The 27,729-nt window shown below is 42.0% G+C and overlaps 2 protein-coding genes across 4 annotated transcripts in view; both read right to left on the bottom strand.

Moving 5' to 3' along the window:
- Positions 1–23,465, bottom strand: LOC310765794 (uncharacterized protein C1orf87). Of its 3 annotated transcripts, none has more exons than XM_083621297.1 (11): positions 23,067–23,283; positions 21,425–21,565; positions 17,662–17,881; positions 15,043–15,168; positions 14,104–14,361; positions 13,110–13,219; positions 11,882–11,993; positions 10,323–10,420; positions 6,126–6,196; positions 1,726–1,760; positions 6–320 (listed from the first exon to the last, which is right to left on the bottom strand). In XM_083621297.1, exons 2-11 carry the CDS (start codon positions 21,529–21,531, stop codon positions 63–65), a joined length of 1,395 nt encoding a protein of 464 aa, XP_083477423.1. In that variant the 5' UTR covers positions 21,532–21,565; positions 23,067–23,283; the 3' UTR covers positions 6–62. The 3 variants fall into 3 exon arrangements, with proteins under 3 accessions (XP_083477424.1, XP_083477423.1, XP_083477422.1); XM_083621296.1 differs by having other exon boundaries at positions 8–320; positions 21,425–21,571; positions 23,067–23,465; XM_083621298.1 differs by lacking the exon at positions 14,104–14,361 and having other exon boundaries at positions 1–320; positions 21,425–21,571; positions 23,067–23,285.
- LOC310765776 (FRAS1-related extracellular matrix protein 1-like) overlaps positions 23,349–27,729 on the bottom strand; it is a gene marked incomplete at its 3' end in the record, with an annotated part of 128,109 nt that continues 123,728 nt past the window's right edge. Inside the window, exon 35 of the mRNA XM_083621210.1 lies at positions 23,349–23,470. Within this exon, the coding sequence (XP_083477336.1) occupies positions 23,349–23,470 (122 nt within the window). The remainder of the gene's footprint in view (positions 23,471–27,729) is intronic.

Genomic DNA, 27,729 nt, shown 5'->3' with positions numbered 1-27,729 from the left:
GAGTTGATCATCTATGCTCATAATTATAGGCCGATAATGTGCTACTGCCTATTTTCTTCCTTTCAGACATTCATGGATAAATATGAGGTTGACATGAAATACAAGCCAAATACAAAAGCCAGCTCCTTAGTGCAGCAGCCCCTTCTCCAACCATAACTATTCTTACCTGTGTTTTTCACATCACACAAATAAAGAGCCCTCTCCAGTTTTCTGAACCGGTCTATCCAGGCATCTTGTTCCTCAGCATCAATGGAGTCGTATGTGACCTCCTTCATTTGCTCCCAAGTCTTGCCAGCACAACGGTTGGACCACTCTTTGTCCTTTGTCCAAATTACATCAAATTTTCAAAAGTTTAGTATTTGTCAACTTTCTATGAAGATGGAGGAGGGGATAACATTCGGTTTCAAGTATTGGCTCCTTCAGATCCTCACTAGAATAGTTGGGTCAATTTATTGGTTAAAAATTGGGAGATTACATTATGTTTTGCTTCTATGACACAGTCATTTGTGTGATTTGGAAATTAGGGTCCAGTCACTGGTTATGGGAGTTAGAATCCAATAAAAATATCTGGAGGGCCATGAGATTTCCCATCTTTCTCTAAGAGTGCATTCAGATGTGGGGAATATTGTTAGTTTTCCTGATTATAATGCTGTGGTTCTGTCAGATTTTATAATGTTCCTTTCACACAGCACTACCTGTTGTGCTGTGGAATCATGACTTTTTGACCTAAATACTGGCTTGTTATACCAAATTTCAGTAGGTGTGGTGTGACAGAACAATGAATGCCATTGAACATCATTGATATTCCTCTCACTGTTCCCTCATGAAAACAGCAGAAAGGAACATTATGCCGGTAAAGGTAAAGATAAAGGGACCCCTGAGAGTTAAGTCCAGTCACTAACGACTCTGGGGTTGTGGCGCTCATCTTGCTTTACTGGTTGAGGGAGCCGGGGTTTGTCTGCAGACAGTTTTCCTGAGTCATGTGGCCAGCATGACTAAGCCGCTTCTGGCGAACCAGAGCAGCGCACGGAAATGCTGTTTACCTTCCTGCCGGAGCAGTACCTACTTGCACTGCATGCTTTTGAGCTGCTAGGTTGGCAAGAGCTGAGACCAAACAACAGGAGCTCATCCCGTCACGGGGCCTCAAACTACCAACCTTCCAATCGGCAAGTCCAAACAGCACAGTGGTTTAAACCACAGCGCCACCCATGTCCCTATTATGCCGGTATGCTGCCCCAAATTTCATTGCTTTACTCCTGCAATTTTCTTGGTTAAAGGGGCAGCAAACATATTTCTTTCCCCCTGGAATCAAATAACTTGGGAATAAATACTAAATATGCACCACAGTCCATTATTTTTCAAGAAGTGGCTTTTACATTGTAATGCAGAAACCTCATGGAAATTGTCATATGAAGGTAGCCCTAGACAGTACTGGGCAAATTGCTATCAACCTCATTTCCCTCTTCAGAGAAACAAGGCAGACAACAATGGTCTCTTTACATAGTTGCATTCAGGATGGGAGCAGATGAATGTGATAAACTCCTTTGGAAAGAAGAGTGATACAGATTTAATTACTACTACTACTACTATTAATAATTTCTGAGTTGTTTTGCTAGACAAGGTTCTAAGCAGTATTAAAGCTTTCAAGTACAATTTCACAGTCCCATTTTACAAACCAGACTTTCTCAACAATTTGTGAATGAAACAATATAGTTTTGAAAATACCTGAGAGTCATCTTCATTTTTCTCTTTGTTTCCTCCTAAGATGAAAACAATTGTGAGGTATTTTATTGTTTATTAGTAGTTGAAGTTGTATGATTTCCATTTATTTGGAACAGGCCACACTCAGATATGACATGAAAACTAGTCCTGTGAACTCTTAACACTAATGTGATTGGATAAGCTCAACTTTGATTTGGTTTTCTTGAGTTACCTTCCTAGAAAAATGTTGGGGCAACGTATTACCGGTAATCATCACCAGACTTCAATGAGCAAACTGTGCTCTCTAGTGGCTGAAGCACACTAAGTTGCTTCTTGTTCTATGACAGGGGTCAGCAAACTTACCGCGTCTCGGGCTGGTGTCTCCAGCGCCAATTGCGCAGTGGGCCGGAGGGCAGGGGAGCGCGTGCCCATACACGTGCACACATGCTATTTCCAGTGCACTTCCGGGTCGGAGGAGCACCGGAAATAGCTTGTGCACATGTGCATGGGCCTCCTCCACCCCGGAGCACAAGCTATTTCCGGTGCTCCTCCGACCCAGAAGTGGACAGCCACGCAGCGTTGGTAAGAGCAGGCAGCAGCAGTGGTTGGCGGCGGTCGCCGCAGGCCAGATAGACGAGTCCATTGGGCCTTATCCGGCCTGTGGACCTTAGTTTGGGGACCCCTGTTCTATAATAATAATAATAATAATAATAATAATAATAATAATAATAATAATAATAATAATTTATTATTTGTACCCCGCCCATCTGGCTGGGTTTCCCCAGCCACTCTGGGCGGCTTCCATAGAAACCAAAAATACACTAAAATATCACAGATTAAAAACTTCCCTGAACAGGGCTGCCTTAATATGTCTTCTGAATGTCAGGTAGTTATTTATCGCTTTGACATCTGGTGGGAGGGCGTTCCACAGGGCAGGCGCCACTACTGAGAAGGCCCTCTGCCTGGTTCCCTGTAGCTTTGCTTCTCGCAATGAGGGAACCGCCAGAAGGCCCTCGGCGCTGGACCTCAGCATCCGGGCAGAACGATGGGGGTGGAGATGCTCCTTCAGGTATACTATGAGATGCAACCTCCAGATATTTTGGACTACGATGCCTACCAGCCTCAGCCAGCCTGGCTGATTGTCAGAGATGGGAGCTGTATTCCAAGACATCTAGAATGCACTACATTGACCTGTCATGTGCCATTTGTACCTACAAAATCTGACCTGCAACAACCTCTGGCCCTCAGACTAGCAGCAAGTAGCACAATTGGCATAGGACTTACAGGTGGCAGTCACAGACAAAACTCCAGTTGCAATCAAACGTGGAAATGCATGCAAAGAAGAAGCTAGATTTTGTGTGCATAGCACTAGGTAGCCAAAAAGCCATGAGTGCAAGCAAATGGGTGTTGTGGGGGGTGGGAGGTTCATGGTCCAACCCTCCATGCATGTAGGCTTTATCATCACCAATTTTCCAATTGAGACTATCAGGTCTCAAGGAAGGGGTCAAGATTTAGATCCTCTGCTCTCCTCCATAGCAAATTGGCCTATGCCAATATGGGGTTCCATTTACTATTCACCAATGGAGTTTTGTGTGTGCCTGCACAGTGCTTTGTGAACCGACTCGTGCCTCAAACTGAAATAAAGAGTGTAGAACACAATTCTATTTGTCATCTTTCCTCTCAGTTGCAGCCATTGATGGTTTTCCATCCCACATCACTGGGATCCAATAACACTGTCATATTTGAAAATCTACGTTTCCCTTGCTTATACCTCTTTATAATAATAATAACAAATTTTTATTTATATCCTGCCCTCCCCAGCTGAAGCTGGGCTCAGGGCAGCTAACAACAATAAAATAATACAATATTGGACTATATGGCATGGCAGCAGGGTGTGTATTGCAGTTAAGAGGGAAGAAGTGTGTGTGTGTGTGTGTGTGTGTGTGTGTGTGTGTGTGTGTGTAAATAGTAGCACATGCCTGGGCTTAGGGAATGCATACAGGCCTTCTAGCCAAGATGTGAATTTGCCTTGAGCAATGGGAGATACTATATCCTGGACCAGGTCAAGAAGCTAAATCTGAATTAGGAATGTCCTTTAGCTGGACCACTAAAGGAGAGGCAACTCTGGTAGGTTTTCAAAACAGGATGGAGGGATGGTGATGGTAGCAAACTAGGATGGCATACAAGAAAACAGATCATTATAAAAGTGGAAAACCTATAGACTTCCATATAATGTTGGACTCCAACTCTCACCAACCCCATCTAATATGGTCAGTGGTCAGGGATGATACTAGCCAAGTCAATAACATGTGGAAGGCCACAGAATTCCCATCCCTGCCCTATAAGATGTCATGTACGATGCAGCCACAGTTCCTTAACTAACAGCCTTCTGCAAGTGCAAATTGTTGTGACTTCTTAAGGAGAATAGTTCATTTTTTCCCTATTAAACTGTCACCCTCACCTACATCTGTATCTTTCACTTACAATGTTTAGTAGTACGCAGTTCCGTAACCTTCAGTTTATATTTAAAGCCCTGTGGTGCTTGATCTTTGAGCAAAGATCTGTAATTTCTCATCTGCACTGATTGGACAATGTAGTAAGTTATGGATGGTAGGCCAGATTGTGAGGCATAAAATTAAATCGTGGGAAAGATGAATCAATTCCCAGGAATGAATAGCATTTCTAGTTGAGAAGACAGCTGGTTTGCCTGCAGCCAGATGGTTAAAGTTCAAGCCCAACTGTTGCATGCTGATCAGTCTCTGTAGCAATGATGGCTATTGGCTCAACTCCGTGCTTAGTCACCTCCTGAATATTAAGTATCCCAGAGAGCTTTCTAAAGATGATTAGATTAATTCACTGCCTAAGTCAATGTCTCACATCCATCACTCCTTTCACCATTTTCTTTAAAAAGAACCAAAAACCCACAATTAGCTAGCACTCTGTAAATCACATGCCCAACATTATAATTGTTTTAACAGGTGCATTGTAGTGCCTTGAGGAGCAGTATTATACTACCCATTTCACAGATCTTGTGGAAGTGTTTTATAATACCACCTCTGTCATCTTTCTAAGAGTGCAACATGAAGTACCCAGCAATTCCAGAACAAGGTCTGAAAATTGTCTTCTACTTTTTAATACCTAAGTTTAGATTCAGATGTGCAAGCTAATGGAAGATAGACCTATATGGATTCTTCATGTTGAGAAGCAGTTTGAATGGCCAGATGGTGTAGAGAGAGAATTGTTGTCACCATCATTCCCTGCTGAACAGCTTTGCTGAATGTATTGGGAAATGAATCTGGTCTAGATAGATCTTTGTCCCATTCCAGGTTAATATTTAAAATGTTATTTATAGGCAAAATGTTCTCTGGATTGCTCCCAAAGTAATGCACAGGAACAAGGAAATTATTATGTTTACAGGATGTTCATAGTTCTCACATGATAGCCTCTCTTTCTGAAGTATTTATCAAGGATGACTCACTCTAAGTTAGTATTTTTCATTTGTTAATTATGTTAGTAGCATGAATGTATTATATTACTAACAACTCATCTGGATTCTTTCACCTCAAGCAAACCTTTCACCTCCTTGGGTGAGACTTCCCAGGTACATTCCAAGTGGATTCCAAGTACAGTCCAAGTACATGGATTCCAAGTACACTCCTCGGTGCATGTTGAAGTGCTTCAGTTTAGTGAAAATAACTTGCCCATTTAATTACTGATAATTTTAGGGAGTGGTACCCTAACTGGAACTCCTCTAAGAAAGCCCAATGAAATTTCCTTAGTCATTATACCATGTAATTCTTGCAGAAAGTGATGTAGGTGTAGGAAATCCCCAATAATTTGTTAATTCTGTCTGAGGCAAGTTCTGGACTGTGATGTTAAATTCCAAAGTGAGCTTCTGTGGTTTGAAGGAGCAGTAAACTGTCAAGATTCATACTATCTTCTCAGTGAAGATGTTCCATCTTCAGAGCTGATTAGCAGAGCTATTGCTAATTTTTGTTAATATATTGAATCTGAACTCGAGTCAAGGAAAACTGTTGGCTGTTAGGATTGTACTCCTCATCTTCCTAACACTTTAATTTTTGCTGCAGGAGGGTATTAGGAGATAGTGGAAGTGATCATCCACCATTGCAGAGGACCTTGCTGCTCTGATGAAACCATGGTGATTGAGAACCTGTCACCAGCTGTCTTCCTACTGGTAGTATCAAGCACAGGTGCCTGAAATGAGGGTGCTGTGATGGCAGGACAGAACAGAGCTCTGGATCAACTGGATCCAAAGTTTCTCCAACCCCTCTGAAAGGGGCCTGATGGGTTCTTCCACTTGCTACAAATGATATATTTCAACAGCCTTCTCTAGAAATGTAAAATGTTGTTGCCACCTTGTAATATTTAGGTATGACCAGAATAACAGCAACTGCATAGCTTACTTCTGCAGACGAGCAGAGCAGGGTTGATCCCAGCCTGGACTTTCTTCAGAAACTCCACAAACGTTTTCCATCTACATGAGGAAACATCTCAAGATAAATGCAATATTTGAAAGCGTATTTCCTGTTCATTAGGTTCTCCTTCACATCTTTCCATATTATAGTTACAGAGGGAGATTATATGTAAGCAAAATCAAGACATTAATGTAATGTCCATTATAATATACATAATATTATATACAGTAATATAAATTGCCCTGCTTTGCTGTGTGATTAGCTCTCTTGTTTTTGCATTATGTGAATCTTCTATCATTCTCAAATGTTCACCTTTTTCTCATTCTCCTATTTATGTACAGGTATTTATTTAAGGGATTTTTTGAGAATATATTCTACAAAGTGGCTCACAACTTATTTAAATAGAAATTAAATATTTTTAATATACATGTTATAGCAATATTAAAAACCAGCAGAGATAAAACAATAACAATAAATTCAGCCAGACATTGGCATACCAGTCCCAATTTATAGACTGAGTTAGCTAGTAAAGATCACAGACTAAAAATGTAAGCCTTCAAACCCTGATGAAAGGATGGGAAAGATGAGGCTGCCTACATCGAAATAGATCAGATTCCATAGTTGTGGGGCAACCACTAAGAAGGCTCTGTTACAAGTACCTGTAAATCTGATTATATTCACTGGTGGACACCTAAACAGGCCCTCTGGTCCCAAACCAACACTTTGAATTTTCCTTCTTCTGCAAGTCCTCATGCAGATTTTCTCATTAATCCTTTATTTATTTATTTATTTATCTATTTAGTAATGTTTTTCTAATCTCTTCCCTGTGCTTCATTCTACTACACTTGTTCTTTATAAATTGGTAATTGTTGGAAAATTCTGCTGTTTGCCACTGGTCTCCTACAGCTTCATTAACCTTTGACCCCGAAGGCATAAAGCCAGCACTCCACTTTGGAACCAGTTTGGAGTCAATTGGATGAGGTTGGGTTTTGGTTTTGTCCTCATGGCCTCCCTGGGTGTGTGTTGATTACTCAGTTTGGGAGGGCAGGAAAAGTGGGATTTGCAGCACAAGACTTTGGCATCAGTTTTGGAGGGGGGCTGTTCCTGAATTTTGGGGTCATAGGTTAATGAACAAGCCTACTAAAATACAAGGAATTACTTTGTCAACTTTGATTACATGTCTGGCATTTACTCTAACATGCACACATATGATGTTCCCCTGATTTTTGCCAGAAGCTGAAATATCTCTTTTAGTCAAACCAGTAGCTCATTTAGTCTGTCAGTAATGATTATCAAGAAGTGTGTTGCCCATTGGTCTTAGCAGATGGTGTGTTGTCTAGGTTCAAGCAATGGTCTTTCCCAGTTATGCTACCTGGAAACTGACCCAAGGGACACAGAGAAATGATTCATACCTAGAATCTCTTTTGCACAAGGCAGGTAATCTGTTACTGAGCTAGGATCCTTATGGGAGAACCTTCTAGGGAGTCAAGGGCAGACTCCATAACAAAGGAAGCAATGGTGCTTAAGAAGTTAATCCTTTGGTTATTCTATTTAATGCAGTCAAGAAATCTATGGACTTCCTCCTGGAGTTGTTTCTCAGCTTATTTTTTCACATCGTATTCACTTTCCATGACAGGTTAAAGAGAGAGCATTACTTTGTGCAATGAGATTAATCTCGCATGACTGCTATCAGTCATGGTGGTGTATTGATCTTAAGCACATTTAATCACAAAATGGCTCAGAGCTAGATTCTTGCTAATTACTGAAGAGTTTCATTCACAGTGGAAGCAGAGATTAAAATGGGTAATGCATAACTAAACCAATGACTCTGGCACAACCCATAGGTTTATTTTGTTTATATTGGATTTAAAATCTTTAAAAATGTAATTCTGGGTATTGCTTTGCTAAATGATTTTTCTTATATTTGGCTTTGCTAAGTTTTAGCAAAGCGGGCTCTCCTTCATGGAGAGCACATGTTGTGGTGGGGGCAACCATGACATCCCCTGTTGCTGGACGGGTTAGTATGGATAACCAAGAATCTGATAGGGCACCTCCAATTGTTGCTGGGGAGAATTTAATGTTGCAAAGTTGATTGACTGTTGGGGTGCTATTTATTCCCTGCGCGCAGCGTTGAGCTTCCTCTTTTCGCTGCGTGCATCAGATTACCCGCCCACCCTCCCTATATTTAGGGTTGTTCGTGGTGGCCTTGCTATGCCTGTCATGGGGTCATCTGCTTTGGGGCAGGGGCCTGGTAGGAATTTTGTCCATTTGGCTGATTGGCTGGTGCCATTTGGTTTTTGCCTACTGCGTAGCAAATCGTCACAACTTGTAAGGTTGCGGTTAGGCATTGGTTAATTTTGGTTGGTGGAGGGGGCATGGTTGGCTGTGCCAGCACCTCCAATGATACTGCTGCAAGGGTATTCCGGTAAAGAAGTCAGAGGCTCGCCATGCTTTCGTCCGAACCCCTGGAAAGGGGCTAGGGCCACACAAGCCCCTGGGAGCATTTGGGGAGAGGTGAGAGCCTGGCCAGCATGAGTTTGACCAAGCTGCGGGAGGCAGTGGAAGACAGAAGTGCCTGGCGTGCTCTGGTCCATGGGGTCACAAAGAGTTGGACACGACTAAATGACTAAACAACAACAACAACGAGAGCCTGGTGCCCAGCTCTATTCTCTCCCCAAAAATGTTTACCCTTACTGACTTTCACAGGCCTGCAGTTGTCAGTTCTGTTCCTACCTCTAAGTGGGAACAGATAGTTGCTAACCAATGCCTAGGCAACCACTCACATACTGTAATCAATAAAGTTGTGGCCAAAATTATGCCAAAAAACCAAAACAAAACTTTTGTGTGAACTGTGTCTTTATTTGAGCGGGTCCTGGGGGTCCTCGACACACAAAGCTAAATATATTGGGGGGGGTTGCGATGGGGGGGAGCTTTGGCAAGCTAGTGTGCAGTTGCAACTTATCTATTATATGTTTAATTTAGCAAAGGAAGACATAGGCATTAACACAGAGCTATAGTAAGATCTGTGCATTATGGACAGCAGCATTCAAGAAGCCACAGTTTCCCTTGAAAAAATCAGCAATACAAACTAAGCAGAAGGGCACAGTCATACTATATGGTGAAAACATGATTTATTCCTCTAATTTAGCATTCTAATTAGCAGCATTCAAGAAGCCACAGTTTCCCTTGAAAAAATCAGCAATACAAACTAAGCAGAAGGGCACAGTCATACTATATGGTGAAAACACGATTTATTCCTCTAATTTAGCATGAGCCAAGTTATAGGCAGTGGATCACATCCAAGTAGGTTCTACTCAGAGTAGACCCATTGAAATGAATGGACATGACTTAGTCATGACAATTAATTTCATTGGGTCTGCTCTGAATAGAACTAACATTGACTACAACCCAGTACTAGCAGGGAGTATTAATGGTTGATATTGTACTAAGGATTCATAGCCACTCTATATGGGTGCCAACCAAGTGGTACAGAGAGAACTAAAACCTTGAACCTCACAGGACTAAGCTCTTATACTGCACCTTCAGACTCCTCGAAAAAGGGCAAAAATGTGATGGAGTCTTTTGCAGATATGCATGGCAATGACAAGTGTGATAACCTTCAGATCTAAATCTTTGAAAATGTTTAAGTGGTGGGTATCAGTGGAACCCTCTATTAAAAAGAACCACTTGTTCATCTGTTCTAGCTCAATATTGTCCTCAGTGATTGGGGACATTCCTAACCCTACCTGGGATTGAAACTGGGATCTTCTGCATGGAAAGCAGATGCTCTACCACTGAGCTATGGCCCTTCCTCATTGCATTTTTGCCATTCCTTCTTTCTCCATCACTGTGTGGCACAGCTGCACTCAACCAGACTACAAGTTTAGTGGACAGACAAGACAAAACTCATCCCACCACCCTTTGCATGGGATGTCTTCTTGGCCTTGTAGGAGTCAAACTTTTGCGCACTCTGACTGAAATAACAAGGAAAGGAACGCATGCTATCTGGAAAATTGGGGGCATTTGGACAGAACCACCCAGCTGCTCTCAGTCCAGCAATACATGGGCTTATGCTTTCTCTCCAGAAGCCCAACTCTATAATTGTATTGCCACATTCCGGGTCTGTAGGATCAAGATGCACGCATAACGTACTGAAAGGAAGGAAGCATCTCAATAAAAACTCACTCTATTTTGCCTCTTTTGCCAAACTCACAGGTGCTAACCAAAGCTTCCAAGATCCCAGTGGGCAGAGTCAGTCCGTGCTTTTTGCAAATGATCTCTGTCTGCAAATAAGATAAGTTTTGTTACTGAACACTGGTAGCACATCACAAGATAAAAACAAGGTTTAAGAAATAAGGCTCCTATGAAGTACTCTAGTCAATGGGCATACACAACAAAGAAGAGCAAACTATGGCAATGCATAACAAAATATTGTTTTGGAAAAATTGTATTTTTTTTTTCAAGCAACTGTCATGTGAAAAGCCTAGTTCCAATCCAAGCTGGTGCTTTTCAGCTATGGAGACTGACAGAAATCAAGGGAACCTGAAGAACCTCTTGTTGACACCATCCACCTCCAAACTAAGACCTTCTGCATATGCTTTGTATAACTATGAATTGCCCCTGCAAATATATATTTGTTAGACTAGCAAAATGCCTCCTGGTAAAAGGATTATATACTGTATGTTTTCCATAAAAGTTTATGATTTTATGTGCAAAGTAAAATAAATACAATAAAGGGCCTACAGTCGGTAACATTTTTTCAGTAGGCTAAACTCACCTTTCACACTGGGACTAGCAACACATGGAACTACTTAATGCCAAATTAGATCAGTGGTATATTTAACGCAGTATTGTGTAAACCATGAACTTAATTGTTTGTTCAGACCAGCTTCTGAGTTCTCTCCTTCAGGTTGGACATTTTGTTTTATGTAGAGTATGCACATGTTGTCTTGTCTATATCCTGCTCTTGTGATATTTGGTATCAGCCAGGTGTGTTCTCATGGGATAAGAATGGACCTCCCCCTTCATCGGAGGTGCTCTGATGGGGAAAGAGAAGGGCTTGCTGTGGATATGGAAGGGAGGCCTTGGTCCCACAAGATCCCAAGTTACCTCATTCCTCCAGCACATGCCCCCAAAGCAGTGTGAAAAGGACACCAGCCGTCAAACTGAATTTCCCTCCAAAAGAACCTGAAGGAGGAAAGAACCCCCAGGTGATGGAGGCAAAGAAAGGAAGAAAAACTTTCTGCCCTCCTATGTGAGCCAGACAGACATATATATTTGACAGATCACCTACTTCAATTCTCCCTCACCTGGTAAGAGAGAATTGGTCTGTTCCGCCATTATTTCTTTGATCTACATTATCTACTGGCAAGAAGGTAGGGTTGGCATATGTCTGGAATATCCTGGACATAGCCAGGATTCTGCCATCTGTAACAGCATCCAGGTAAAAATTGCTTAAGTGTCCGGGAAAATCTTGACATATGGCAACCCATGTCAGAAGTATAGATTTTGTTGAATTTCCTTTAAAAAAAGTTTTAAATCTTCATTATTATTATTTTTGAGATTTTGCAAAAAAGGGGAGTTAACTTAGCACACACCCCTAAAAATATGAAATATGGCAACCCTACAAGGTGTATGGCAGAAAAAAACCATTTTGTTACTGATAATCCATTCCATTCCTTTATAGTGGGAAAGCACTTCCTGAATATACAACTAGGCTTGTAAGCCACAGAATCCCTTTTTACCTCAGAGGGTGAAAGAAGACCTGAGCAAGTCTTATCTTGTAGGCTCAGCTCTCCTTTATGTTCCTTCAGGGTCTGCTTCAAGGCCTGGAAGGCATCTTCCGGAGTCCAAGAGCTGTGGAATGATAACGCATGTAACGAAGGGGCAATTAAAATGGTAATTGCTGTTACAGCCCTATAGCTCACTTTTGACATTTTCAGAAGTTGTATGAGTGCTTTCCGAAAGACCTCCATCTGAGAGGCCAATGGGGCAACTTACTCAGTAATGTAGAGCACCTGGTAATAAAGCCAGAGAGTATTACCACAAGGTGAAGAAAGATTAGATGTGAAACAAAACAGCTGAGAAATCTAGGTTTCCAGACAGCTATGACATCATAGCTTACAATTCACTCATGGAGCTGCAAGAAGTTCCTTGTGAAAAGGAGAAGGGCTAAGCCTGGTCAAAGCTTCCTGGAAACTACAATCTTTAATGCAGAGTTGGAGAAGCTTTTTCAGCCTGAGGGCCGCACTCCCTCACAATCCACCATCTTGGGGGCTGCAAGGCCAGAGGCAAAAGTGGGCAGAACAATAGGTGTAACACTTACTTTTGTACAGCAGGCTACATTCCCTCAGCTGCACACAAACCAGAAGATTCTACACACCCATCTCATTGCAAACAAGCAAGAGACATTATTTACTCTGAGTAGATTTGTGATATAGCAAATATGTCCCTAAGGTCATTCCCATCCAGATGAGGTACGCCAGTTTATGATGGATGAATACTTATACGCAGACTCTGACCAGCATCCTGGCTATACTTATGTTTTAAGAGACGCTCCAGAGCTCAGCTGCCAAAGCAGCAATATATATATCTCACATAAATGCACACAACTCCTTGCCAGTCTTCTTTGCCAAGGTTAATTAAGGGAAGTCTGTATAATCTCCACTGATGCATCCCAGCAGGCTGCAACGTAGGTGTTCACAGACTCCAAATATGTTTCTTTAGCAGAGATTTTGGATGGCTGCAAGATAAAATCTGTCCTCTTGAGTACTACATGTTGTTGTTTTTTGTAACTGTCACAAGTGAGCCAATTTTTCATTTGGAATCCTTTTGAGTGGCTTATAATTACTGCACCTATTAGATCCTGACCAGATGGAAAGTAAGACAGGAAGATTGTCGGAAGGGTGAAGGAGTTCGGATACATTGCTCATTTATTAACTGTAAGGAGTATAGTGAAATTTAAAATGGAACCTTTTGCAATGATTCTCCGTATTTTGACTCTTCCTTGGGAGGGCTTGTGTTTGCTGTGTCTTGCTTGCTGCCACTGGCATTAAAAACTGGAGCAATTTTTCATAATTTACCTGCATGAAAGACAAAAAGGTTTATTTTCAAAACACAGCTTGAAAGCAGGGTTTTAAAAGAAACTGTCAAGAAAAGACAAAACTAGTGGTGTAGGAAAAGACTGATAACATTCATTGAATGAACTTCACTGAACTTCACATTTTTGAGATATTTGTGACTATAACCAATAAAAGCACCCTTCTGTCCCCTTCCCAAACCCTAGTAAGTGCTGGGCTTTGGGAAGGAGGTGTGAGGGATCTGACAGGGTCCTAGAGGCCTCCTACCTCTTTCCCAAAGCCCAATTAGCCCTTTCCCAGTTTTGGAAAGGAGGAAGGAGGACTCTAGGACCCTGCCTGAGCATTGCACCTTCTTGCCAAAGCCTACTGTCTCCTTTACCCAGCTTTGGGGAGGTGGCAAAAGGGCTGGAGGAGGAGTGTCAAATTTTGGCCTCACATAGGGTGCCATATTACCAAGGTCTGTTCCTGTTCAACTATGCAGAACATTCTTTCCTCACCTATCTTCTCCCCCAACCCTATACTGTATACAACATCAAAGTCTCACATCAAATGTAACTGATCTGTGAGAATGACTTTATGATCTGAAAATAGAAATGATGTATATACTTCTGTAACCCAAGAAAATCTTTAATAACAACACTATTAGCATTCTAAGTTTAAACAGTGTTGCTCAGTTCTGCTGTACATAATTTAAAAGGTTGTGTGGATATAATGGTTTACAATGGCTGAGAAAATAGTTTTTGACCCAAAAAATGACCCACCTTTATTTCAGAGTTAGAATCTCCCCTGACCTATACCATCAATATTCCAAAAGTACAGGCAGGTCTTAAGAAATCCAATCTATTGAGCTGAACATTATTTTTGTTTAAAATGTTGTATTAACGTACCAGTTCTTGGTCATTTGCTTTTGAAAATCTCTTGAAAAGGAGTTTGACAGTGGGTAATTGCAGAGGGACTTCGTACTTTAAAAGCAGGTGGCTCAGCTGTGCCTGAGACAGAAGTCTTGAAACTCTGGGATCCAAAACCTTACATTCTTCCTGAAGTTTTTCTAATGTAGTCAGGTTCAAAGGGCACTGCTCAAGTTCTTTTCTGAGGATACCCAGAAGAGAATCATTCTCTTCATCCATTGGTTTTTGAGCGATATCCTGAGAAAAGGAATGCTTTAAAGTATGTGTAAGGTCTAGCAATAAATTTATTATTTGATTTCATATCTCTCATTTACCCCAAGGTTCCATACTTTTAATGCATTTACATTTACGTGAACTGCTTTATAAACTCTCTGGGCAGAAATTGGGGACAAAACAGCAAAGCCATGAAGTTTTGCATTCCTACATGTGTGGTAGGGTGATGAGGGGGACATTACACATACACAGTAACACCATACCATTTTCCTGCAAGGCAGCTAGCTGTTACCCACAGTTTCTGTAGTCAACTCCTGTAGAGTTGAGTCCTCACTTTCTTCACTGAAATTTTGGAAATTTCCCTCCCCCGCTTTTAATTCTCTTCAGCCTCCCTGATTGAAAGTATGGAAGGACAGTTAAGATGTGTGAGGTATGCAGTCTCCCTAGGGCCCACTTCTGAGTGACATGCATCAGATTATGCTGTAAGCATCTGAAAACAGCCAACCACCCTGATCCTAATAGCATTTACTTGCAAGTAAGTCAAAAAAATTGAGTGTAACTTTTTTCCAGATAATGTCTGTTTTGGATCAAACCCTTAATTTGGCCTTAAGTATTTTAAAACACTCTAATATGAAAAATGCCCAATAGTCACAAGCCAAACACCTGAAACTGCAAATTGCTTTGATTATACTTAAGTTCAGTTACCTGTTGTCTTTCAAGTTGCTTTAAGATTTGAGTTTCCATAGATGGTTTTTGGAGAGTATGAATGTAGGACAAAGACTTGTCACCAGAGGGAGCAGTGACGCAATGTGTATTCAGTGGTTTTAAACCCTTGGATAACAAACAAGCAGTTAGAAAAGAGGCAATCCAAGAAACACATTCATTCTGTAAAGTAACTGTAGGTACTGAAAACACTTTGCATGAGGAAAAAGAGCCCTAAAGTTCAGAAAACCTCTCGCGTATAAAATATTATATTCTTTATAAACAAATGGGAGTTATGCATGGACTGGAGCGATCTGGGTTTAAATACCAGTTCAGTCATAAAGCTCACCTTTGGCCAGTCACTTTAGGCTTAGCCAAGGAACTCAGGGAATCCTAAGATCTCTCTAGGCTAAATGATAGTGACTGCTCCAAAGATAAATGCTTTGTTTTGTAGCTTTGCAGATTTCCTAGGACTTTCTTGCACAAATATGACACTCTCCACTGCATCATATATGTAACTTAACTGGTGGCAGTTACTTAGAAAGAGGTATACCCCCATCGTTTCTTTCAAGTATTTTAAAAGATACCTGGGATCAGTGCTTTTTTCTGGGTGGGGGTGCAGGGAGACACATACCTCTAAACATTTTGTGACTCTTAAGTTTGGCCCCATTGAGGGGCAGTATTTCAATATGAGTAGGAAAATGAGAGTACCCCTAAATATTTTTTTAGAAAAAAGTACTGCCTGGGATTGAACCCAGGGTTGATCCAGAAATTATCCCTCTCAATGAACCATGGCCCATTTTTCAAAGTTAATATTTTGCTTACTAAAAGCACCAGATACAGAACTACCAAACTGTCAGTGTTATGTACTGAACTGAATAGGATCCAAAATGCAGCTGATTGGTCCTAGAACAATAGGATCCAGAATGCAGCAGTCTGATTGGTCCACAGGAGCCACCCAATCCAGCTCCAGGTGGAAGTGAATCCGCAACCTGACTGGCCTACAGGAGAATCCCGAAATTAGCCAATCACGTGGGGCCCATTGTGTAAATAATGTATATAAAGCAGACATTCTGGGGGAACTTCCATTCCTCCTCACCACCATGAGCTGAATAAAGAGCATGAAATCCACTCTCGACTCTGAGTATATTTCAGTCAGTATAAATAAATCATTGAAGGTGAGAACTCATGAAATAAGAATATATAATAGAATTATAGAGCTGAAATACACCTTGTCTAGTCCAGGGATGAGGAACCTGTGACCCTTCATCTGTTCTCGGATTCCAACTTCCATCAGCATAGCCAGTGGTTCAAATTCATGGGAGCTGTAGTCCAACAATATTTTTGAGGGCCACATGTTCCTCATCCCAGATCAATGCAGTAATCCTGAAACTAGAAGAAGAAAAGGAAGAATTTGGATTTGATATCCTGCTTTATCACTACACCCCAAGGAGTCTCAAAGTAGCTAACCATCTCCCATCCTTGACAGGTAGCCACCCAGCTTCTGCTTAAATATCTCCAGTGAAGGAGAGCTCACATCTTCCTGATGCAGGCTGCCCCGTGGTCAAATATCTATTATGGTTAGGAGTGTTTTCTTAATGCCTAGCTGAAATATCCTTCCCTGCAACTAACCCAGGGGCTAGCTTAACTGGTGACTAATACGTGTAAATAATAAATAAATGCCCACCCATTGGTTCTCCTCCTGTTCTGCGGAAGAAAGGAAGTTTACCAAACACATAATACCAAAATACTAACAATGCCAATTATTTTCCTGTCACACGTTGCAAATATTCCAACACTGTTACATACAGTATTTTATTTTAAAAACATTTTTTTGCTGCAGCTCTGATTTGTATTGACTGATAGTTTTTGCTTTAATTTGTGAGCATGTATATATTAAGATGGTGGGGAGATACAGGATCCCAGTCAGATCAGACTATAACCTCATATGAAGAGGTCCACTGGATAATATACAGTCCCCTCTCTAAACAAATGGTGATTCCATATGATCATGGCTGCCAATATTAGATTATAGACTCCAGACATTGCTAGACTCCAACTCCCATCATCCCTGACCATTGGCCATGCCAACTGGAGTTGATGGGAGTTGGAGACCAGCAACATCTGGACTAACCACAGGTTCCCCATCCATGTTATAACTAGTCTGTTAGTTATAATGTAATACAGGTCTTATATTATAACTAATGTAAAATCCAGATGTCTATGATAGCCAAAACACGGAAGAATGAGAAGAGATGTTTACAGAATGGGAAAGTAAGAGAAAGATCCAAGTAAAAAAAAGCAACGGCTATGAACTGGAAGCATAAGCAGTCAAAATTTTAATATAAGGCAATTCTATTTGGAGGAGTTGAAAGTTTTGTGATGACAATTGTTTTTTGATACAGGAGTTCTCTCATCAGAATTTGGTAGCAGCAGAATGTTCTTTTAACTGGACACCACTGTCATTATTTATCATCATCATTAGTAGTAGTTGTCATAACAATAGCCACAGTAGTAGAAAAGATACCTATTAACTATTTATGTTGTTGTTAGTTAAAGAGTAAAGTCTGATGCTGAGTAGGAAACCTATAATAAGCAACCAGTACAGTTGTAGCGACTCACTTTGTTGTCCACAGATCTGCTGTCACTTGTCTCTCCTTGTTTAGACTTTTGTTCTTCCTTTTCACCTTTGTTCTGTTGTTCATCCCTGATACCATAATGGATCTGTTGACAAGGAGGCCTGTTGAGGCCTGGAGGGTTTCCATGTGCCTGTCTTGCGTTGTGTGGAGCTAGTGTCCTGAGCATGGATTGTGTCTCAGTTTTTACACCCTCCTTTGCTTTGCTGTCAGGAAACAAGCATACAGTATATTTACAGTATACAGAGGCAAATACGTACTTGCGTTGTGGAGCAACACCAAAAATATTTGTTTCCTGGAACATTTGCTGCTCAGACAGAAATGTAGTATAAAGGAGGTAGGTGCTATAATAGTTACAATCACTTTATGTTCAGTTCTGAATACTATAAGCTCAAGAAAGAAACTTAATACAGTTTCACTAAACCTTGTTTATATGCAAATTTCAACAAAATGGTACCGGTTTATGAATTTCACCTTTCTCAGAGATGTGTGCAAAATGGCAGACAAACAATTTCCCAGTGTGCCATAAGTAAGAGGGATTTGCAGAAGACTTGCTAAAATCAAGTCAAGACAACAAATATGATAGAAATTGAGTCTCAGCACATTTGTTCAGCCAGCGGAGGATCAAAAGAACATGGTGAAGAAGTAGGAAAGTCCCATCCCATTGTCACACAGCCTACAGCGAAAATTGTGCAGAGGCCAGTTAGTGTAATTTCCAGCAGCAACCAACAACCAGTCACCAAAAAAGGATGGGTGAGGGCAAGGTGGAAGTAAGGCCTGGGGAGCTCCAAATTGCCTGCAAACCACAGGTGTCCATAGAATCATAGAATCATAAAATCATAGAGTTGGAGAATCATCGAGTCCAACCCCCTGCCAAGCAGGAAACACCATCAGAGCACTCCTGACATATGGTTGTCAAGCCTCTGCTTAAAGACCTCCAAAGAAGGAGACTCCACCACACTCCTTGGCAGCAAATTCCACTGTCGAACAGCTCTTACTGTCAGGAAGTTCTTCCTAATGTTTAGGTGGAATCTTCTTTCTTGTAGTTTGGATCCATTGCTCCGTGTCCGCTTCTCTGGAGCAGCAGAAAACAACCTTTCTCCCTCCTCTATGTGACATCCTTTTATATATTTGAACATGGCTATCATATCACCCCTTAACCTCCTCTTCTCCAGGCTAAACATGCCCAGCTCCCTTAGCCGTTCCTCATAAGGCATCGTTTCCAGGCCTTTGACCATTTTGGTTGCCCTCCTCTGGACACGTTCCAGTTTGTCAGTGTCCTTCTTGAACTGTGGTGCCCAGAACTGGACACAGTACTCCAGGTGAGGTGTGACCAGAGCAGAATAGGGTGGCACTATTACTTCCCTTGATCTAGATGCTATACTCCTATTGATGCAGCCCAGAATTGCATTGGCTTTTTTAGCTGCCGCGTCACACTGTTGGCTCATGTCAAGTTTGTGGTCAACCAAGACTCCTAGATCCTTTTCACATGTACTGCTCTCAAGCCAGGTGTCACCCATCTTGTATTTGTGCCTCTCATTTTTTTGCCCAAGTGCAATACTTTACATTTCTCCCTGTTAAAATTCATCTTGTTTGTTTTGGCCCAGTTCTCTAATCTGTCCACATTCTTCCCCCTGCTAGAAATTACTCCTCTGTACAAGAAAGTGGCAAATAATCATGTGAGGCTGGCCTCCATGTAATCAGGTGCTTGTTTGAAAGTCATGGCTCTCACAGCCGGCTATTTATTTATTTATATATACATACCCCAACCATCTGGTGGGGTTTCCCCAGCCACTCTGGGCGGCTTCCAACAAAAGATTAAAAATACATTAAAACATCAGTCATTAAAAACTTCCCTAAACAGGGCTGCCTTCAGATGTCTTCTAAAAGTCAGATAGTTGTTTATTTCCTCAACATCTGATGGGAGGGCATTCCACAGGGCAGGTGCCACTACTGAGAAGGCCCTCTGCCGGGTTCCCTGCAGCTTCACACAGGGAGGAAACAGCCAGAAGGCCCTCGGAGCTTGGACCTCAGTGTCCAGGCTGAATGATGGGGGTGGAGACACTCCTTCAGGTAGAGGTCCCACAACAGTCTTTATTATTTCAGCACCACCCCCAGATGCAGCACTTATTCAGTAGGACTTATTTTGAGTAGATATGCATAGTGCTGCACTGTTAAAAAATACTTCCTCGCATTGCATGACCAAGCTCTTTTGAAATGGAGAGGAATTGCAAAAGCAGGTTACCTTATGGCCTATCACTCAGAGGAAGAGACATATTCTAACAGGACCTCTTGGGCATACCTTAAGTAACTCTTTGGATCCTGTCCATTATTAATGCCATTCTCTTTAAAGCATAAAACCAAGCTGTGCAATTAAACCTTTTGATACTTTATCAACCAGAAAAGAAAGTTCAGGGGTGGTAAGCCATTTATATTAACAAATATCGTGTTCCCATTTGGCCTTTCTCAATCTAAAAAACACTTGCTTGAAGAACTTTGTTGTTTTTTTTTATAAATCAGTGTCAGGGATGTGTGAGACTAACAATTCCAGAACAATTTTATCCTTTCTATTAACTTGAGAGTGTTTGGGTTGCGTTTGAGGTAGCACTAAGCAAAGCTCTCTTGTCAGCACAAGGGTTTTTCTTTGTGCAGTGGAAAGTTATTTCTATCTTCTCTCCTCTCATGGGTCCCCCCACAACTCTCCTGAGCAGATTGAGGAGTGGTGTGGAGTGTGTATCTCCACAAGGAGAGGGGAATCCTGTTGCGCTAGTACTAATCCTTGCACCAACACAACTATGTCGTTGAATATTGTCTTCTGTTATACTGGCTATAGTGCAATATATATCTTTCCCCTGGTGGCTGGTACACAAGCAGCAGACCCTGTGCTGAAAAACTATTCCTAGACTGCATTGGGGTAGTGTTAGGAGACGGGTAGTATCACTAGTGGGGGACACGTTGTGCTCCTTCTGAGGTAGTTTGTTCACCTTTCGTCCCTACCCTGCACTCAGCTCTCACCTAGAAGCTGTCAGCATGTGACAGCAGCCACACCCCAAGAAGTGGTTTCAACTGGGTGACTAAACCAGGTGAGGGTAGTCAATGGATCTTAACCCCTCAGTGAAATGGTACAGCCAAAGGTTCAGGGTTTTCTTGTAATATGCTGTTTAAGATGTAGACTAGGGCTGTGTATAGGGATGCGGGTGGCGCTGTGGGTTAAACCACAGAGCCTAGGACTTGCTGATCAGAAGGTCGGTGGTTCGAATCCCCGCAACGGGGTGAGCTCCCGTTGCTCGGTTCCTGCTCCTGCCAACCTAGCAGTTCAAAAGCACGTCAAAGTGCAAGTAGATAAATAGGTACCGCTCCGGCGGGAAGGTAAACGGCGTTTCCGTGCGCTGCTCTGGTTCTCCAGAAGCGGCTTAGTCATGCTGGCCACATGACCCGGAAGCTGTACGCCGGCTCCCTCGGCCAATAAAGTGAGATGAGCGCCGCAACCCCAGAGTCAGCCACGACTGGACCTAATGGTCAGGGGTCCCTTTACCTTTACTTTTAGGGCTGTGTATGCTTGACAGTTTAAAGTCTATTTGATACATCCCATGGGTGCACATTGTCCTCATATAGGAAGCAGCATACTCACCCCATTTCATTTGGATTTTCCCTATCCACAACTAATGTGGCGAGGAGAGAATCCAACATAAAATTATATAACCCCACAAATATATATCAAAAATGTTTCTTCCAGATAGCATACTTACCCATCAGTCTTTTCTACAAGGCACCGGACATATTTGCTCCCAATGATTTTTATGACAGTCTCATAATTTGCATTGAACCCATATGGAATGTTTCTGACTGAAGCCATTGCCAGCACCTGTTCGCTATGGAAGGCTACTTCCCTGTAACTTCAAAAAGCAAGAATTTAGAGGCTCCCTATCATCCCTTTTTCTTTAAAAACAGAACTGAAAATTCATAGTTAGGATTCCCATATATATTTTTGGACAATGATCTACTCATGCTGTTGGTCTTAATTTTCACATGGCTATCTTTCCATGTAACCTATTGGGTTAACAATATGGTATGAGAGGGAGAGCCGACACCCCAAGGAAATTACAATTTTAATTTCACGTGGGAGACTAGATGAAACACAAACAGACAAGGCACAACAATGCTATGAAGAACTATATCTTTCTGTAGGGGCTGTCTTCCACTACAATGATTGACCCAAAGCCAGCACATTCTGGTTCAATTATGGATACTAACTTTTCAATATAAAACAGTTGTTCAGTTTCTGCCTCAAACCCTGCACTTTTAGAAGGTGAAATTATATATTTCGAACAGTTAAAACCCCTTCAGGAGGATCATTCACCCCTTGATATCGTATATATTTGGCATGGAAAGTTAATTCTAACACCCCTCCTGCCCCATTCTTCTTGTTGTTGCTGTTGCACGAAGTACTTAACAAGTTGAGAACAAGATGGATCTTTCTTCCTCAGAACAGCACAGTCTGCACTTAGTAATGTAACAGCTTGAACCAGTCATGGCAAAATGAAGAGAGCTGTAGACCTTTGTGTTGGGAAAATCATCAGAGACCCAAACTGCCCCAATCAAAATGGCATGGCAGCATCTCTCCCCAACTGTTTACTGGGAAGAAGAAGAAGAAGAAGAGTTTGGATTTGATATCCCGCCTTTCCCGCCGTCTCAAAGCGGCTAACATTCTCCTTTCCCTTCCTTCCCCACAACAAACACTCTGTGAGGTGAGTGGGGCTGATAAGACTTCAAAGAAATGTGACTGGCCCAAGGTCACCCAGCAGCTGCATGTGGAGGAGCGGAGACGCAAACCCGGTTCCCCAGATTACGAGACTACCGCTCTTAACCACTACACCACACTGGCTCCAGGGAAATCCCTGAAAAGACAAGCCAGCATATTCAGAACTCCTAGTTTGATTCTGTAGCCCTGTAAGGAGTGAAGAGGAAGATACAATCCCCCCCCAATGACCCTCTTGTGCTCAATTCAACAATCACATATAAATTGTTGGATGAGACAGGCAGCTGGTATCTACTGCAAAAATCAGATTGTCTTATTCTGAACCACTGGATTGTGCCATTGGCACGCTATCTAACACAGAGGTGGGGAACCTGTGGACCTCCAGATGTTATCAGTCTCCAACTTCCATCAGCTCCAGCCAGCATAGGCAATGGTCAGGGATGATGGGAGTTCAACAACATCACGAAAGCCACAGATTTCTCATCTCTGATCTAACAACTTATTGTCCTCACTGCCAGAGCAGCTTCAACTTTCACTCATATACTCAAGATCACTCTCAGGAAAAACAATCGCATTAGGCTCTTCAACTTTTCTTTTCCTATATCCCTGTATCACGGTCCAATATCACCCACCTCTGGTGTATTCTCTGTGTAGCTTTGCCGTTTTATAGAGGTGAAGGCAAAAGATTTCCAGCTGTAGCAGCAGCAGCCACCACCCAAATGAGTGAGCTGCTTTTCACATTCAGTCTGATGAGAAATCTGCTGTTTCTAAGGACGCAGTGCTGTTGCTGGGCTGGGCTGGGCTAAGCTTGTCATTTCACAATTGGCGCCACAGGAGGCATGTGTTAGCTTGCAACTGCAGATTGTTTGCCTAGTTTCTGAAATGCCAAATTCTCAGAAGTCCTGTGGGTTTGCCTACCCAAGTGGTGGCAACAAAGCCTTTCCTGCAAAACTAACAGACTGAGCATTTAGAGCATTTAGAAGACAGTTGAGTTTGACCAAGTGTACAAGAACAGGAATTAGCCATTCAAGTGAGCCTATCAGAAAAAGAAAAATGAAAAAGAAAAGAAAGTTGGCTATCAGAGCTTCAGCAAAAGTTCACTTTAGGGTCTCAGTTCATTACCTAAAACCACAATTTTGAGATCAGGAACAAAGAGCAAGAAGGAAAAAAATTTGCCACTGAATGTAGTATTATTGCTAATGTCTCCTTTAATGGGACAAATTATTTAGTACATTGGCACTATTTCACAATGGGTTGATGATGCTAATTTAGCCGGGGCTGTATGCACATTCTCATACTAGAGGATAAATTTGTGGTAATGGATTTGAACAAAGTTGTGGGATTCTTTTTCAGCTGAAGGGTCTCATTCCCTTGTGGGCAACCCTCTGGGAACCACATGCAACGTTAAATAGGGACTGGCCTGGGGAAGCAGAACATAGCGTAATGCGCAAATCAGGCCATTCTACGCCTCAGAAAAAATGCAGAAGTGGGGAAGCTCCTGAATAGGAGACCACATCCACTTTGCTCCTCCTCAGATGTTCTGCTGCTGTTCTGCCATGGTTTGGTTCAGTGTGTTGTCAGAACCCAGGCTCATTGTTTTAAGTCACTACAGACTAACCACAAGCTGTAACCAAGGTTTGTTCCATGGTTTACAGCTCATGGTTTGTCCAGGAGATCTAAAGCATGAGTCCAGGTTCAGGTGACACTCTAAGTCAGGTCAGCGGCAGAGCAAGCTGATCGGGCGCCTGGGGGCGGGGCCAGCCACCCATGGGGGAACCATTGGGCCTCCAAGGAGTCTGTCTGCCTCCTCCCACGCAGCCGCCCTACAGCTGAGGGGGAGGCAACGGGCAGACTGTTTGGGGTGGCGCGGAGCCTGCGGGCGCCCAAGCCACCGCGTCACTCCCAGGAGAGACACATGGCTTGGGTGCACTGCAGGCTCCATGGTGAGTGCTACCCACCATTTTGACACCCCCCTCAGTGGGGACACCCAGGGCGGACCGCACCCCCTTGCTACACCCCTGAGTCAGGTTATGGTTTGGTTTAGGCTATGGTTTGTTGTGGTGAAACAGCAAGACAATTGGGGAGGAGTGCAGCAGCTAGGAACTCCTGTCTGAGAATGCTTGCACACTCACTGTAAACCAAACCATGACTTAGTATGATATGCAAAGCAGGCCAATATAAATAAAAAAGAATGACATATGAGAAGAATGTGAAAAGGCTGTATTATAAATTAACACCTTATAACAGTATCATAATTATTCTTTTATATTTCTTACCTGTCCTTCAAAATATGTGTGTGTGTGTGTGTGTGTGTGTGTGTGTGTGTGTGTTTTAAAGGGAGTTAATGTACACAATAACCACACATTGGGCACATTCACCAAGCCTTAAGGAGAATGTGCACAAATGCCTTCCATGCAAAGGGAATTGTCCACATTCCTGGTCAAACATACATAATCCTCAACAGGCCTTGGAATGTTCATATCTCAGCTGAATTTTGTACATTCTCTGGGCCGTATGCACATTCTCCAGTCAGAATTCATAGTCTCCAAGAAACATGTCACTACCACCCTATTTCTAGGCATGGGTGTATTTCACTTCAATTATAAATTTTATAATTTGCTTTTAAATACTCCATTGGAATGACAGTGCTGGATAATTAGTTTAAAATGTAGACCCATCTCATTGCATGGACAATTTTGCCACATAGAGATAAGTTGGGAACTTTTAAGCCATTGGCCCAACTCAGTTGACTCACAAGGCAGAATTTAGGAGTGCATTTTCAAATCATGATATGAACCTATTAGAGGCAAATGACAGTATCAGGCATGGATCTGTTTTGCAAAAGCTTCAGGCAACATCATTCCAGGACACCAATGCCCTTATATTAGAAAGGAAACGGATAACAGGAGCCCCCTTGCTGCTTTGTTCCCCTGTAGTTTTCATGGTTATTAGCAACCAAACACCATGTTTAGGAAACTTGGCATTCCTGCCAGGCTGCATGTCAAGGAGAATCAGAATTTTCATATCATCATCGCAGCATGGATTTTCCTTCTCCCAAACTACTGTAATTTTTAACCTCACAAGTTTAAGATTGTACCTTAACATTTGTGGGAAACAGATGGCTCCTGCAAGCTGCCAACCTGTTGTTTAAAAAGCCTCTTCCAAGAATTGTTTTCTACCCAGAGTCGCTTAGCATAATTAACCTTTCATGTGGTTTAATAAACAGGAACAAACATTTGCCATATCATATTAATAAAGAGAGCCACTTAAGGACGCACAGAGTTGTTCTTTAAGTCCAGAGGATGCCTTGATTCCTTTATATTTCTTTTCACAGCATAAAAAAAATAATGTTCAAGACACAGGTCACCAATTAATGTTGCAAATGCTTCCAGCACTAATGGATGTACACAGGAAAAAATACAAACACAAAAGATTCTTTTGTGGGAAAAATAAATTGGGTCTGTCTCAAGGCAACAGTAGATATTATTGTGGCTTAATTAACAGGGTTTTGGACTTCTGTACAGCAAGCTTATTCGCACCATAACTTGACACTGTATAAAAGCAGAGACCAAAGCAACACTGCATTATCTTGATGTGAAGAACATTTATTATATAAGGCAGCAGGAAAGCATATCATTGAGTCTGATGCGGTGAAGTGCAAAAGTGTGGCAAATAGCTTCTCACAGGAAAGTAACATAGAGCATCAGGTGGGAAAATATGTGTTGTGCAAGCATGGCTACCATTAATAGAAAGGAAGAAAGGTTGCGTAGACCATTGTTCCTTGACCTTGGGTCTCCCAGATGCTGTTGGACGATAATGGCTGCTTACCCAGTCTTTGGGTAGGTGGCAGTTGCGGCCCATCATGGCAGGCCCTTGGCTCCACAGAACAAAATGCCTCTCTATTGTGTGATCAGCTGCTGGAGAATTCCCCCAACTGGCTGCAAAGGAGGGCACAATAGCCAGTCAGCCCATAGTTTTGAATCAGCCAATCAGGTAGCCAGAGGGCCTGGCTGTGCCTGAGTTCGGGACTGTTGGACTACAACACCCATGACTAGTTTAGCCAATAGTCAGGAATGATGGGACGTATAGTCAAACAACATCTGGACACCCAAGGTTGAAGAACCCTGAGTTAGACTACAAGTATACAGTTAATACAGCAAGTGCAACTAGTGTAATAGAAGTATCGTGTAACATCCATTATTAGTGAAATACAGCCTAGGCTTTCTAGAGCCCTTTTTAATGTTAGCTTTTGTATTTGATATTCTCATGGTTGATGTATTTATTATATTGGACACCTCTAAGAATATTCTCATTTTTATGTTACTACCAATGTGCATTTTGCTGAGGGCCTATATGCCTATTTAATTATAATTCTCTTAAAATAGGGTGTTTAAAAAATAAAAATAGATTGAGGGGTAAAAAAAATTGCACGGTGACAGTGCTGGGGCCATCAAGGGAATATGTTCCATTTTACATCCTTCCCACCACTACCATTTTTATGTCTCATATATTTCTAAGTGAAAATAATAGAGCCTTGTAGTACTTTGACCTTTTCAGTATTCGGAAACTTTACTGACTGGTCATTTCTGTGTGAGGTGGGGGGGGACTGTACATATATCAGAGTGATGGGCACTGTTGATAGATGTTAAGTGCAATGTATTATTATTATTTTATGATTTCACTAATGAAAGGAAAGAACCACGAGAAGATTTCCTTTCAGAGGGTGGCAGAAAAGAAAATTATGAAAGTGAATGAAATGTAGCAAGGGAGATTAAAATGTAATAGTCTAAACCTGTTCGGTAGAGTTTTCGCTCTGGGCTATAACACCAAGATCATTCTGCCAAATTGAAACCGTGAAGGATATGGATGTTCGGTTTACATGACTGTCAGTCAAAAATGAATTCCCCTCCTACAACACATTCAGAACTCTCCCTTTAATAATGCATGCTCCTCATGCATGCCATCCATTAGTGTGATTATGAATATGGGATATTAATGATTCTTTTATAATGCTGATGGGATTAGCAGCCTGAGGTACACAGGCTTTGTGGTACTCTTGCCACCGGGAGCAAATGATGAGCTTCCAAAATTACAACTACATCCCTGGAGCCGTGATGCATTTTGCAAGATGCACAGGACAGGGCGCACCTGAATTCTTAATATCTTAAATGACTTCTTAAAAAAAAAGATTAGGCCAGATATGGCTGTCCAGATGTTGCTGGACTGAAATGTCTATCATCCCTGACCACTGGGCATATTTGCTGGGGCTTGACAGGTGTTGTTTTCTCAACCCTA

This window comes from Podarcis filfolensis, assembly GCF_964270895.1.
Source record: "Podarcis filfolensis genome assembly, chromosome: 6".
Lineage (NCBI taxonomy): Eukaryota > Metazoa > Chordata > Lepidosauria > Squamata > Lacertidae > Podarcis > Podarcis filfolensis.
Note: the sequence above shows the minus strand (reverse complement) of the source record. Positions and strands in the feature narration are given on the sequence as shown.